The sequence below is a fragment of the Leucopleurus acutus genome (assembly GCF_964270905.1).
Source record: "Leucopleurus acutus genome assembly, chromosome: 2".
In the NCBI taxonomy this organism is placed as follows: domain Eukaryota; kingdom Metazoa; phylum Chordata; class Mammalia; order Artiodactyla; family Delphinidae; genus Leucopleurus; species Leucopleurus acutus.
The window spans coordinates 140,714,688-140,730,883 of NC_139143.1; the positions used below are offsets into that span (position 1 = coordinate 140,714,688).

The 16,196-nt window shown below is 38.9% G+C and overlaps 1 protein-coding gene across 9 annotated transcripts in view; it reads right to left on the reverse strand.

Moving 5' to 3' along the window:
* The window catches only part of PATJ (PATJ crumbs cell polarity complex component), a 358,003-nt gene that overhangs the window by 208,909 nt on the left and 132,898 nt on the right, over positions 1–16,196 (reverse strand). For all 9 annotated transcript variants that reach the window (XM_082834080.1, XM_082834079.1, XM_082834082.1 and 6 more), the window contains 2 exons: positions 13,359–13,430; positions 11,911–12,088 (listed from right to left, as the gene is read on the reverse strand). In XM_082834080.1, the coding sequence (XP_082690206.1) occupies positions 11,911–12,088; positions 13,359–13,430 (250 nt within the window). The remainder of the gene's footprint in view (positions 1–11,910; positions 12,089–13,358; positions 13,431–16,196) is intronic.

Here is a 16,196-nt window from a genome sequence, read left to right on the forward strand (position 1 = left end):
TTACAGGGCTACAGGGCAGAATTAAAGACCCACTTGAGGGGGTGGTCATGAATTTAAAATGAGACCAGACAGCATGGGTGGTTATTTTCTCCAGCCGTGCTAGAGATCTGAAATAAGCAAAAAGTTGCACTTAACTAGGATGTGGTTGGTTCTCCCGGGCAAGTTCAGTGAAAGGAAAGAGGATCAAAGGAGTTGGAAGTATATGCAAGGGAGTGATTGGATGATAAGTCACTGAATTTGAGCAGAGTGAGGAAGAAAGTGAGCATGCCAGAAGCCGAGAGACAGAAGCGAGGGTCCTGAGGTAGGAGATACGAGCCCAGTGTGTTAGAGGGGTTTAAAGCCAGGTTGAGTCTAAAATACAGAGAAAGAGGAGAGAGCGGAAAGAGGTGAGGCCAGGGAGGCAGCCGAAGCCACCTGCAAAATCCAAAAGGCCTTGGCAAGAACTTTGGCTTTTTATTCTAATAGGTATCAATGAAGATTTTAATGCTCTGTGAAAGCTCTTTTCCCATATGAGTTGAGGAAGGATACAAATAATAGTAAATGAAAAAAATACAGACAAAAATTAAAGTGACACATAAAAGTTGTCACAACAGTTTGATGAAGCTTCTTTCAAATAACCTGATCCCCAAAATATTCAACAGTAAGAGAAGTAGAGGCTATATGAGAACTACTTCCTTCTCTAGTAATAATCAGTTTTTGTTTCCCTAACAGAGATGTCCACATTGCTAAATGCAAATCACCGAAGTCGGGTAGGTAGGAAAAAAACAGTATTCTGTCATATTACAACACAAAAATAATCTTAGTTTTTCTCAGCTTTAAAATTATAACTTAAGAGTATGTTCATTCACACAGATGAAGACCCATTTCTAAAAATTACATTAAATTCTAACTTCCTAGTTTAAAAAACTCTTCTTTATACAGACCTAAACCTTTCAAGCAATTGTTTCAAGACAAAGAGAAATGATTATTAAACTTCACTAACAAAACAAACAAGTAATGCTTTTCATAGAAAAAAGTAAACAAATGACTCATTATGCTTCACAAAATATATATTAGAGTGTAACATTTCAGGGCTGTTGTGAATTTGAAGAAATATAAATTATTAAATATGAGCTAAAACAGTGGACTCTTATTAGTATGAGTGATGATGATTAAATGAGAGAATACTTTATATTCAACTGAGCACAGAGAAAGATGAGAAAAAGAATCAAAATTCAAAAAGATTTAAAAAGTAAACAATCCAATTAAAAAACAGGCAAAAACACAAACAAACATTTCACCAAAAAGGGTATTGGATGGCAATCAAGTACATGAAAAGTTCTTTCTCATTAGCCATTAGGGAACCGCAAATTAAAACAACAATGATATCACTATATACCTATCAAGAATGGCTAAAATGAAAAACAGTAACAACACCAAATGTTGATGAGGATGCAGAGAAACTGAATCACTCATACATTGCTGGTGGAAATACAAACTAGTACAGCCATTCTGGAAAATAGTTTGACAGTTTCTTAAAACTAAAAAGGAACTTAACATACAACCCAGCAATTACACTCTTGGGCATCTATCCCAGAGACACAAAGACTTATTTTCACTCAGGAACTTGTATACAAATGTTTATAGGAGCTTTATTCATAATAGCCAAGAACTGGAAACTACCAAAGTGTCTTTCAATGGGTGAATGGTTAAACGGTGGTACCTCCATACCATGGAATACTACTCATCCATAAAAAGGGATGAACGAGGAGGCGCCTTCAAGTTGGCAGAGGAGTAAGACGCGGAGATCACCTTCCTCCCCACAAATACATCAAAACTACATCTACATGTGAAACAACCCTTACAGAACACCTACTGAATACTGGCAGAAAACCTCAGACTTCTCAAAAGGCAAGAAACTCCCCACGTACCTGGGTAGGGCAAAAGAAAAAAGAAACAGAGACAAAAGAATAGGGACGGGACCTGCACCAGTGGGAGGGAGCTGTGAAGGAGGAAAAGTTTCCACACACTAGGAAGCTCCTTCACCGGTGGAGATGGGGGCTGGGCAGAGGGGAAGCTTCAGAGCCAAGGAGGAGAGCGCAGGAACAGGGGTGCAGAGGGAAAAGCGGAGAGATTCCCGCACAGAGGATCAGTGCTGATCGGCACTCACCAGCCCGAGAGGCTTGTCTGCTCAGCCGCCGGGGCGGGCGGGGGCTGGGAGCCGAGGCTCGGGCTTCGGAGGTCGGATCCCAGGGAGAGGACTGGGGTTCGCTGAGTGAACACGACCTGAAGGGGGCTAGTGCGCCACAGCTAGACGGGAGGGAGTCCGGGAAAAAGTCTGGAACTGCCTAAGAGGCAAGAGGCAATCTTTTTCGGGGTGCACAAGGAGACTGGATTCAGAGCACCGCCTAAATGAGCTCCAGAGACGGGCACGAGCTGTGGCTATCGACGTGGACCCCAGAGATGGGCGTGAGACGCTAAGGCTGCTACTGCAGCCAGCAAGAATCCTGTGTGCAAGCACAGGTCACTATCCACACCTCCCCTCCGGGGAGCCTGTGCCGCCCACCGCTGCCAGGGTCCTGAGATGCAGGGACAACTTCCACGGGAGAACATACGGAGCGCCGCAGGCTGTTGCAACATCACATCGGCCTCTGCCACGGCAGGCTCACCCCGCATTCAGTACCCCTCCGTCCCCCCGACTGAATGAGCCAGAGTCCCCCAATCAACTGCTACTTTAACCCCGTCCTGTCTGGGCGGGGAACAGATGCCCTCAGGCGACCTACACACAGAGGCGGGGTCAAATCCAACGCTGAACCCCAGGAGCTATGCAAACAAAGAAGGGTAAGGGAAATCTCTCCCAGCAGCCTCAGGAGCAGCAGATTAAATCTCCACAATAAATGTGATGTACCCTACATCTCTGGAATACCTGAATAGACAACGAATCATCCCAAAATTCAGGCAGTGGACCTTAGGAGCAACTGTAGCCTTAGGGTTTGCTTTCTGCCTCTAATTTGTTTCTGGTTTTACGTTTATCTTGGTTTAGTATTTACAGCTAATTACCAATAGTAGATTTCTTTTATTTCTCTCTTCCTTTATATATATATATTTTTTTCTTTTTCCTTTTTCTCTTTTTGTGAGTGTGTATGTGTATGCTTCTTTGTGTGATTTAGTCTGTATAGCTTTGCTTTTTCCATTTGCCTAGGGTTCTGTCTGTACGTGTTTTTGGCTTTTTGTTTTTTTTGTTAGTATAGTGTTTAGCGCTTGTTATCATTGGTGGATTTGTTTCTTGGTTTGGTTGCTCTCTCTCTTTCTTAATTACTTCTAATTTTTTAAATTGTTAGTAATTTTTATTTTAATAACTATATTTTCTTTTTTTCTTTCTTTTTTTTCTAACTTTTCTTCTGAGCCATGTGGCTGACAGGGTCTTGGTGCTCTGGCCAGTTGTCAAGCCTGAGCCTCTGAGGTGGGAGAGCCGAGTTGAGGACACTGGTCCACCACAGACCTCCCGGCCCCACATAATATCAAACGGCAAACGCGCTCCCAGAGATCTCCATCTCAATGCTAAGACCCAGCTCCGCTCAACGACCAGCAAGCTACAGTGCTGGACATCCTATGTCAAACAACTAGCAAGACAGGAACACAACCCCACCCATTAGCAGAGAGGCAGCTAAAATCATACTAAGGTCACAGACACCCCAAAACACACCACCAGTCGTGGTCCTGCCCACCAGAAAGACAAGATCCAACCTTATCCATCAGAACACAGGCACAAGTACCCTCCACCAGGAACCTACACAACCCACTGAACCAACCTTACCCACTGTGAGAATACCAAAAACAACGGGAACTACAAACCTGCAGCCTGTGAAAAGGAGACCCCAAACACAGTAAGTTAAGAAAAATGAGAAGACAGAGAAATACACAGCAGATGAAGGAGCAAGGGGAAAACCCAATGGACCAAACAAATGAAGAGGAAAGAGGCAGTCAACCTGAAAAAGCATTCAGAGTAATCATAGTAAAGATGATCAAAAACCTTGGAAACATAATGGAGAAAATACAAGAAATGTTTACAAAGACCTCGAAGAACTAAAGAGCAAACAAACAATGATGAACAACACAAAAAATGAAATTAAAAATTCTCTGGAAGGAATCAATAGCAGAATAACTGAGGCATAAGAATGGATAAGTGACCTGAAAGATAAAATAGTGAAAATAAATACTGCAGAGCAGAATAAAGAAAAAAGAATGAAAAGAATTGAGGACAGTCTCAGAGACGGCTGGGACAACATTTAACTCACCAACATTCGAATTACAGGGCTCCCAGAAGAAGAAGAGAAAAAAAAGGGACTGAGAAAATATATGAAGAGATTAGAGTTGAAAATTACTCTAATATGGGAAAGGAAATACTCAAGTCCAGGAAGCACAGAGAGTCCCATACATAATAAATCCAAGGAGAAACATGCCAAGACACATATTAATCAAACTATCAAAAATTAAATACCAAGAAAAAATATTAAAAGCAGCAAGGGAAAAGCAACAAATAACACACAAGGGAATCCCCATAATGTTAACAGCTGATATTTCAGCAGAAACTCTCCAAGCCAGAAGGGAGTGGCAGGACATATTTAAAGTCATAAAAGAGAAAAACCTATAACCAAGATCACTTGACCCAGCAAGGATCTCATTCAGACTTGCCAGAGAAATTAAAACATTTACAGACAAGCAAAAACTATGAGAATCCAGCACCACCAAATGAGCTTTACAACAAATGCTAAAGGAACTTCTCTAGGCAGGAAACACAAAAGAAGGAAAAGATCTACAATAACAAACCCAAAACAATTAAGAAAATGGTAACAGGAACATACATATTGATAACTGCCTTAAATGTAAATGGATTAAATACTCCAACCAAAAGACACAGACTGGCTGAATGGATACTAAAACAAGACCCATATATATGCTGTCTACAAGAGACCCACTTCAGACCTAGGGACACATACAGACTGAAAGTGAGGGGATGGAAAAAGAAATTCCATGCAAATGGAAATAAAAAGAAAGCTGGAGTAGCAATTCTCATATCAGACAAAACAGACTTTAAAATAAAGGCTATTACAAGAGACAAAGAAGGACACTATATAATGATCAAGGGATTGATCCAAGAAGAAGATATAACAATTGTAAATATTTATGCACCCAACATAGGAGCACCTCAATACATAAGGCAAATGCTAACAGCCATAAAAGGGGAAATCAACAGTAACACAGTCATACTAGGGGACTTTAACACCCCACTTTCACCAACAGACAGATCAACCAAAATGAAAATAAATAAGGAAACACAAGATTTAAATGATACATTAAACAAGATGGACTTAATTGATATTTACAGGACATTCCATCCAAAAACAACAGAATACACTTTCTTCTCAAGTGCTCATGGAACATTCTTCAGGACAGATCATATCTTGGGTCACAAATCAAGCCTTGGTAAATTTAAGGAAACTGAAATCGTATAAAGTATCTTTACGGACCACAACGCTATGAGAGTAGATATAATTACAGGAAAAAATCTGTATAAAATACAAACACATAGAGGCTAAACAATACACTACAAAATAATCAAGGGATCATTGAAGAAATCAAAGAGGAAATCAAAAAATACCTAGAAACAAATGAAAATGAAAACACAAAGACCCAAAACTTACGGGAAGCAGCAAAAGCAGTTCTAACAGGGAAGTTTACAGCAATACAATCCTACCTCAAGAAACAAGAAACATCTCAAATAAACAACCTAACCTTACACCTAAAGCAATTTGAGAAAGAAGAACAAAAAGCCCATAGTTAGTAGAAGGAAAGAAATCATAAAAATCAGATCAGAAATAAATGAAAAAGAAATGAAGGAAACGATAGCAAAGATCAATAAAAGTAAAAGCTGGTTCTTTGAGAATATAAACAAAATTGAAATACCATTAGCCAGACTCATCAAGAAAAAAAGGGAGAAGACTCACATCAATAGAATTAGAACTGAAAAAGAAGAAGTAACAACTGACTGTAGAAATACAAAGGATCATGAGCAACTACTACAAGCAACCATATGCTTATTGGACAACCAAGAAGAAATGCACAAATTCTTAGGAAAGCACAAGCTTCTGAGACTGGAAGGAAGAAATAGAAAATATAAGCAGACCAATCACAAGCACTGAAATTGAAACTGGGATTAAAAACCTTCCAACAAACAAAATCCCAGGACCAGATGGCTTCATAAGTGAACTCTATCAAACATTTAGAGAAGAACTAACGCCTATCCTTCTGAAACTCTTCCAAAATATAACAGAGGAAGGAAAACTCCCAAACTCAACCTATGAGGCCACCATCACCCTGATACCAAAACCAGACAAAGACGTCACAAAACAAGAAACCTATAAGCCAGTATCACTGATGAACATAGATGCAAAAATCCTCAACAAAATACTGGCAAACGGAATCCAACAGCACATTAAAAGGATCATACACCATGATCAAGTGGGGTTTATCCCAGGAATGCAAGGATTCTTCAATATATGAAAATCAATCAATGTGATACACCATATTAACAAATTGAAGGATAAAAACCATATGATCATCTCAACAGATGCAGAAAAAGGTTTTGACAAAATTCAACACCGATTTATGATAAAAACCCCCTAGAAAGTAGGCATAGAGGGAACTTACCTCAACATAATAAAGGCCATATATGTGAAACCTACAGCCAACATCATTCTCAATGGTGAAAAACTGAAACCATTTCCATTAAGATCACGAACAAGACAAGGTTGCCCACTCTCTCCACTGTTATGCAAAATAGATTTGGAAGTTTTAAGCACAGCAATCAGAGAAGAAAAGAAATAAAAGTAATCCAAATTGGAAAAGAAGTAAAACTGTCACTGTTTGCAGATGACATGATACTATACATAGAGAATCCTAAAGACTCTACCAGAAAACTACTAGAGCTAATCAATGAATTTGGTAAAGTAGGATACAAAATTAATGCACAGAAATCTCTCGCATTCCTATAAACTAATGATGAAAAATCTTAAAGAGAAACTAAGGAGACACTCCCATTAACTAGTGCAACAGAAAGAATAAAATACTTAGGAATAAATCTACCTAAGGAGACAAAAGACCTGTATGCAGAAAACTATAAGACACTGATGAAAGAAATTAAAGATGATACAGACAGATGGAGAGATATACCATGTTCTTGGATTGGAAGAATCAACACTGTGAAAATGACTATACTACCCAAAGCAATTTACAGATTCAATGCAATCCCTATTAAACTACCAATGTAATTTTCCCAAAACTAAAACAAAAAATTTCACAATTTGTATCGAAACACAAAAGACCCCGAATAGCCAAAGCAATCTTGAGAAAGAAAAATGGAGCTGGAGGAATCAGACTTCCTGACTTCAGACTACACTACAAAGCTACAGTAATCAAGACAGCATTGTGCTGGCACAAAAACAGAAATATAGATCAATGGAACAGGATAGAGAGCCCAGAGAAAAACCCATTCACATATGGTCACCTTATCTTTGATAAAGGAGGCAGGAATGTACAGTTGAGAAAGGACAGCCTCTTCAATAAGTGGTGCTGGGAAAACTGGACAGGTACATGTAAAAGTATGAGATTAGAACACTCCTTAACACCATATACAAAAATAAACTCAAAATGGATTAAAGACCTAAATCTAAGGCCAGACACTATAAAACTCTTAGAGGAAAACATAGGCAGAACACTCTGACATAAATCACAGCAAGATCCTTTTTGACCCACCTCCTAGATGAGTGGAAGTAAAAATAAAAGTAAACAAATAGGACCTAATGAAACTTAAAAGCTTTTGCACAGCAAAGGAAACCATAAACAAGACCGAAACACAACCCTCAGAATGAGAGAAAATATTTGCAAATGGAGCCACTGACAAAGGATTAGTCTCCAAAATATACAAGCAGCTCATGCAGCTCAATATCAAATAAACAAACAACCCAATCCAAAAATGGGCAGAAGACCTATATAGACATTTCTCCAAAGAAGATATAGATTGCAAAGAAACACATGAAAGGATGCTCAACATTACTAATCATTAGAGAAATGCAATTCAAAACTACAATGAGGTATCACCTCACACTGGTCAGAATGGCCATCATCAAAAAATCTACAAACAATAAATGCTGGAGAGTGTGTGGAGAAAACAGAAACCTCTTGCACTGTTGTGGGAATGTAAATTGATATAGCCACTATGGAGAACAGTATGGAGGTTCTTTAAAAACCTAAAAATAGGGCTTCCCTGGTGGCGCAGTGGTTAAGAATCCACCTGCAATGCAGGAGACACGGGTTCGAGACCTGGTCTGGGAAGATCCCACATGCTGCGGAGCAACTAAGCCCATGTGCCACAACTAATGAGCCTGTGATCTAGAGACCGTACCCACAACTACTGAGCCCGTGTGCCACAACTACTGAAGCCTGTGTGCCACAGAATCTGTGCTCTGCAACAAGAGAAGCCACTGCAATGAGACACCTGTGCACTGCAATGAAGAGTAGCCCCCTCTCACTGCAACTAGAGAAAGCCCACGTGCAGCAACAAAGAGCCAACCCAGCCAAAAATAAATAAAATTAATTAATTTAAAAATAAAAAGTATAGGGCTTCCCTGGTGGCGCACTGGTTGAGAGTCCGCCTGCCAATGCAGGGGACACGGGTTCGTGCCCCGGTCTGGAAAGGTCCCACGTGCCGCGGAGCGGCTAGGCCCATGAGCCATGGTCACTGAGCCTGCGCGCCCGGAGCCTGTGCTCCGCAATGGGCGAGGCCACAACAGTGAGAGGCCCCCATACCGCAAAAAAGATTTTAAATAAATAAATAAAAAATAAAAAGATAAAAAGTATAACTACCATATGACCCAGCAATCCCACTACTGGGCATATACCCTGAGCAAACCATACATCAAAAAGAGTCATGTACCACTATGTTCATTGCAGCACTATTTACAATAGCCAGAACATGGAAGCAACCTAAGTGTCCATCGAGAGATGAATGGATAAAGAAGATGTGGCATATATATACAATGGAATATTACTCAGCCATAAAAAGAATCGAAATTGAGTTATTTGTAGTGAGGTGGATGGACCTAGAGACTGTCATACAGAGTGAAGTAAGTCAGAAAGAGAAAAACAAATACTGTATGCTAACACATATATATGGAATCTAAAAAAACAGACAAACAATGGTTCTGAAGAATTTAGGGGCAGGACAGGAATAAAGATGCGGACATATAGAATGGACTTCAGGACACAAGGAGGGGGAACGGTAAGCTGGGATGAAGTGAGAGAGTGGCATGGACATATATACACTATCAAATGTAAAATAGGTAGCTAGTGGGAAGCAGCCTCATAGCACAGGGAGATCAGCTCGGTGCTTGTGACCACCTAGAGGGGTGAGATAGGGATGGTGGGAGGGATACGCAAGAGGGAGGAGATATGGGGATATATGTATATATATAGCTGATTCACTTTGTCATACAGCAGAAACTAACACACCATTTTAAAGCAATTATACTCCAATAAAGATGTTAAAAATAAATAAATTTTTTAAAAGCGATGAACTATTGATAGACACAAGAAATTGAATGAACTTCAATGAAATTACGTTGAGTGAAGAAAACCAATGTCAAAAAAGATACAGGGCTTCCCTGGTGGCGCAGTGGTTGAGAGTCCGCCTGCCAATGCAGGGGATGTGGGTTCATGCCCCGGTCCGGGAAGATCCCACATGCCGAGGAGCAGCTGGGCCCGTGAGCCATGGCCGCTGAGCCTGCGCGTCCGGAGCCTGTGCTCCGCCACGGGAGAGGCCACAACAGTGAGAGGCCCGCGTACCGCAAAAAAAAAAAGATACAAAATGCATAATTCCATTTATGTAACAATTTGTAAAATAACATAAGTATAAATATGGAGAAACAGAATAGTGGTGGCCAGAGGCTAGGGATGGGGGTGGAGGGGATGGGAGAGGAGTGGCTATAAAGGGGTCAGACAAGGGAGTCTTGTGGTGATGATTCAATTGAGTTTCTCGATTGCTGTGTGGGTTATGCAAGGCTACACATGTGATAAAACTGTAGAGCTATAATCACACACACACAAATGGTACATGTATAACTCGTGAAATCTTAATAAGGTCTATGAATTGTGCCAATATCAGTATTTTGATTTTGCTATTGAACTACAGTTGTATAAGATGTTAACACTGGGTGAGGCTGAGGGAAGGGTAAGCGGGACTTCCTTGTACATTTGTTTGCAACGTCCTATGAACCTACAGCTATTTCAAAATATAAAGAAAAATATATAATTTTAAATATGTCTTTTGTATTTTGTTCTAAGTTCAAATGTATCAGTAATCAAAATAAAAAATAAATGATTCTTATTTATTAGATGAAGATTATCAATTTAGATTTTTAAAAGGCAGTATCCAGTTATTATTTGCTTAAAATACAACTAAAACAAAATCACAAATAAGGGTGAAAAAGAAGGAAAGAAAATAAAACAATGTACCATGCAAGTGCTAAGTAAAAGAAACCACACCTGCCCCAGAAGCCAGAATAATCCTTTTCAAAAAAGTACACGTTCAGAATTCTCTAATGGACTCTCATCCATTCAGAGTAGACAACCTTCTAATCTCTACATGATGTGGCTTCCCATTACCTCTCAGACCTTTTCTCTTTCACCCTCTCTCTTGTTCACTCTACCTATATTAGCAGTGCTGGATTTCTTTCTGTTCCTTCAACACATCCAGGCAAGCTCCCACCTCAGAGCTTTCACACTTCAGTTCACTCTGTCTGGAGCCCTCTTCCCCCATGTGTCCATATTGCTCAGTCTCTCATTTCTTATATTTGTCCCAATATCATCTTCCATAACAAATCTATTCATTGCAACTGCTGCCGTCACCACACATCATTCCTTATCCTCCTCCCTGTTATTTTTCTCCATAGTTACTTATAACAATCTAACATTCTATATATTACTTATTTTGTGCATTGCCTATCTACCCCGCTGTCATATAAACGCCATAAGGGAAGGGATTTTTGGTCATTTGCTTCATTGCCATATCCCTAGTATGTTTAAAATTTTTTTTTAAATTTCACAAACATAAATATAACCTCAAGTTTGTATACACAGAGTAGTTTTACGCAATTCTTTGATTTAATCCTCACAATGATTCTATGGATTTTGAAATCTCATTTCCATTTTATTTGGAAACTGAAAATAGGTTTCATAATTTGTCCAAGAACAAGGAAAAAACAAAGAGGACAATCTAGACTTTAACCCATGATCTCCAGAGCTCTTTTCATTCTTTCAGAGCTAAAACACCACAGCTGATGTTTAGCATCGTAAAGCATGAATCACCAAGCAGATTCTGGGATTTAAAATATTCAATATGATGTCATCCAATAAACCTAATGCAAAGAAATGTATCAGATTCAGACCTCTTAGTGCCTTGATGTGCCCTTAAAACTCCACTCTGCAAAGCCTGCCATGGATTCACCTCTCCCCCAATACAGTCTTCCACTTTCAGGGTCAACTCTGGGAGGACAGCACGGCTATCCCACTGACATATACAATTCAGAGTCTGTTAAAGACTGTGGGAGAAGCATGATGTCCACCATCTGCCTCATTCTGTCAAACTGTGTTTTTTCAGTCAGCTGAGGCTTTCTGTTTTATCATTTTATATGCTATCAGCTCAGCTTTAGAATCTCATTAAATTGTGCAAACATGCAAACTAAAGCATCTGAATAAAATACACCAATTGTACACACATTACCCCAACACATAAAGGAAGGACTTCCGGTTAAATGATCATTTTACTGTCTTACAGTACATTTCAAACAAAAACAAAATTTTAACACTATTTACCTCAAGTATTTTATCTCCAGTTTTAAGAGCATTTGTTTTTCCTGCTGGACTGTCTTCCAAAACTTGTTTGATAAATATACCCTTAAGCTCCTCTCCATTCTTCAGGCGTTTTATAACAGTTTGTCCACCAACAATACTAATACCAAGAGATACATCTGGTTCTCTAAAAATCTCAACACTGTAAAAACAAAAAAACAAAATTCACTCATGAACAAGGTAATCTGTTGTACTGTCACTGTGTTTTATGTGTACCATATCCTTGTGACTCATATCCTATATAAATATATTTTCACAAATGTTATAGAAGTTATTCCTAGCTCCAAAATTATAAGGTTCTATCAATAATTCATGGTATATGTGAAAGTGTAAATTCTGAAAAAGATTTCCAAAACAACAAATACAACTCTTAATATTGAGAGATTTAGCAAGGACTTAATGTTCTCATCTCCCACCACCATATATTTTCTGTGATGAGTCCCTTCCATCTATATCATAACATTAGCAAAGAATGAATTAAGGAAATAACTAATGGGTGGAAAAAAAAAATCAAGAAAGTTACATGTATCATTTTGGCAAAAAGCAGAAACCTTTAGAAAAAAATAAACTTGCCACTGACAGGCTCACTGCCCATACTGCTTTTCCCAGTCACCCGTTTTAACCTGTGGTTCTCTACGTGGAGGACAGATTTAATAGTTCCAAAGGCTGGAAAGGTTTTCTCTTCTTCCTACATCCACATCATTTTCATAAAGTATAGAATAAAACTTGCCCCTCAAAATACTATGAATTTTGTTCAAACTGCACAGACATGGCCAATAATTAATTCCAAAAAGTAACTCAGAAAACAGCTCCCAAGAGTTTTTAAGACAAAACTCAAAAGTGCAAGAAAAGAACAATTTGGGTGGCATGGTGGAATTAATAATGCATGAAGATAGAGACAGCAGCTAAAGGAAGACTTTTATAACCTTAATAAAGTGCAGCCCTGGTGACTACCTAAAACCATGAGAGTATCCAAGGGAGCATGGGCCCAACACACTCTGTTAGTGCAAACGAGGCATAAACTTGGACTAACACAAGAGGAGGAGGGTGCTATGTGATAGAAGCCTTAACTATTGTTGTTGTTTGAAAAAAAGAGCTTCTTTACTGCATTCAAGGCAGGCCTACCTGCTTTGCTTAGTGATACAGTGAGAAAGTATACTTAATCCATCACAGATGGACATTTGTAAGTTGTTTCTCTGAAAGAGTGCGACAAAGATTTTCCTAATATTGGTTTCGGTCATTTTGCCTGGCTAAAAATCTCTAGATAAGACAAAATGAAACTAAAATTTAGGCCAGCGTACGTGTGAACTATGGCAATCATTAGAGAATGACTGAATGACACTATGAAGTTAAAGAAAAGAGCAACTAATTGCTTTGTCCTATTGAGAAAGCCAATAATGTCATCAACATACATTCTTGGTGGTCCCCAGTGGCTGAAGTTTGGAGTTTCTTCTCCTTCACCTTCTTCTCTCTCAGGTAATTCACTGAAGAGAAAGAAAGGAAAAAACACACACACATATAACTTACAACACACTTCTTATTATTAAAGGTTCTTGAAAAGTTTTACATTACACAATCTATATGTAGTTAAATTGTTCATAATTTCTAAGCTTTAAAAATATTTACATCAGGGCTTCCCTGGTGGCGCAGTGGTTGGGAGTTTGCCTGCCGATGTAGGGGACACGGGTTTGTGCCCCGGTCCGGGAAGATCCCACATACCGCGGAGCAGCTGGGCCCGTGAGCCATGGCCACTGGGCCTGAGCGTCCGGAGCCTGTGCTCCGCAACAGGAGAGGCCACAACAGTGAGAGGCCCACGTACCGCAAAAAAAAAAAAAAAAAAAAAAAAAAAAAAAATTTACATCAATAATTAACTATCCATACAAAGATATACTGCTTTAGCATTCAACTTAACAAATATCTACCCAGCACCAGAAAATCATTGATTATAAACACTTTTATTGGTGACACTCTAGATGTTATTTTCTAAAAATCTGTGTTTGAATTTGTATGATTTCACATTTGTTTCTATAACAGCATTTAAATATTATAAAATATATTTTTTAAAATTTGGTGTGATTGACCAGCTAACAGTCCAGTATAAACTTACACAAACTGCTGAAATGATTAAACAGTCAGTAAACATGATCATTCTTTCTAGATTTTTCTGTCTCTCTAACCCTAAATAATTTCCCTGTCATCTGTATTCCATAAATATTTTGTGTAGCTACACAGCACTTTTCAGTTTACAGAGATTTCTTAAACAATGTGATTCTCCCACCTACCACCACCATACTTTCACCCATCAAGTTATGTTAATATGGAACTGCCTAGCGGGATACTGTAAAATGCTGAATTACAGAGTAGTTATAAAAGTAATGTTATCTAATAGGGTAGAGACACTACCATCTATTATCTGGAAGAGGAGTCAGGATTTCTAAGCTCCAGTCTAACCTGTACCACAAAATAGGTGTGTGCCTTTGGACCACCAAATGAAATGGCTTATGTGATACTGTCAGTTGTATTACTCTACACAAAAATGTAGGGAATACCTCTTCCATTTCATTTTCACAAAAACCCTGTGAAGTAAGCACAACAGGTCATATTACTATATTTTCCCCATGAGGCTCAGATGTACTACACAATCTCTCCACAGTATCCAAATCTTTCTTTCAGCATGAAGTTTCAATGCTCCATTCTCCTCTGAACTCTCAAATAAGTCCTATAAAAAGTATAAAACTCCAGCTACTTGCCACTCTACAACTTTCCAGGATATAATGGTTTAAGGCTGTGTGAAAAGGAGAAAGTGAAAAAATTTGGACAATCTAAAAATCAGTTAAGGAATTGAGATCATTAGGGATCACTGACATCTCACCCACTGCAGACAGCCTTCTTGCCTTAGCCAGTCTATTTTTTATGATTAAAAGCATCATAGAATTCAAGGAAAAACAACTTGGCAGATACTTGCCAGTTACTTATCTAATGTCTTCTCTCCCCATCTTCCTTACCCAACAACATAACCCCCCTTTATTCCAGGTGGCACTATGCCCAGCTTTAAAAAAATAAATTTTCTGGACTTCCCTTCCGCTAATGATAACTGTGTGCCATAGCCCTGATCAGCAACAAGGAAGCAAAAGTCCCCAGATGAGATTTCCAGGAAAACTCACTAAATGGAGGGAGAATCAGCTGACAGGAGCCTTTTGCCCTATGCTCTTCCCCTTCTTCTTGCCTAGAAGGCAGAGGTGATTATTGGTGGTGAAGCATCCACCTTAGAATCATGAAGAAACCATGAGGGCTAAAGCAATACCTTGACGACAGCAGAGCAGAAAGAAGATGTCTAAGACCCTGACAGGACTTCTTCAGGACTCTTTTACATGAAAAAAATTGAGCCCTGGTTGAGTTAAGCCATACTAAAAGTGTGTGTGGGGAGATGGGGGCAGGGGATTCAGTTTATAAGCAGCTAAATGCCATCGCTAAATGATACACACATGATTCCACCAATTTAAGTGAAGTCTTCACTTTATCATATCACATTATTATTCTTGGCACGTATGCATATATGTTCATTGGATAATTGTAATCATAGCATAAACTTTCATATTTTGATTATCTTATAATAGTAACAAGGATTAAATGAGATACGACTGGCATTTAACTGAGGCTCAACCAATATGTATTTCCTTAACAATTTTTTCACTTAATTTAAATCAAAAATTTCCCCAAGATTATCATAATCGTCATCATTTCTTATTTAATAGCATCTTAATAGTCCATGGTATTGATGTAATTTGTCTGCTATCCCAAAATACAATGCACTTAGGTTATGTCTTATTTATATGGAATATAGACATTAATGCAAGGAATATCTTCATGCTCTGTTGTATTTTAATATTCTCCTTTACGTAGATATTAATTGAAGTAAGATTGAAAGCTAAAAACCAAACCAACACTGAAACCTTCCTCCTCTCCATTTTTCACTTTCCTGTACCCTAATTGTGACAGGTGTGATAATATGAAATAAATATTTGGTCCTTGTCCCTGGTTCCTGCCACAGAGCTTCTAAAACCCTTGGAGTTTTCCAAACGATAGGGGTGACAGGAACATTTTTTGTTATTCATAACAAGCCCCTCTCAACCGTACCTGAGTTGATGTTAATAAGGTGTCTCTAGGTAGGACTACAGACAGTTTCAGGATGGGGGTTGATTGCCAGAGAAGCAGTTGTGTGATTAGAGTTAGAACTTTCAGCCCTACCC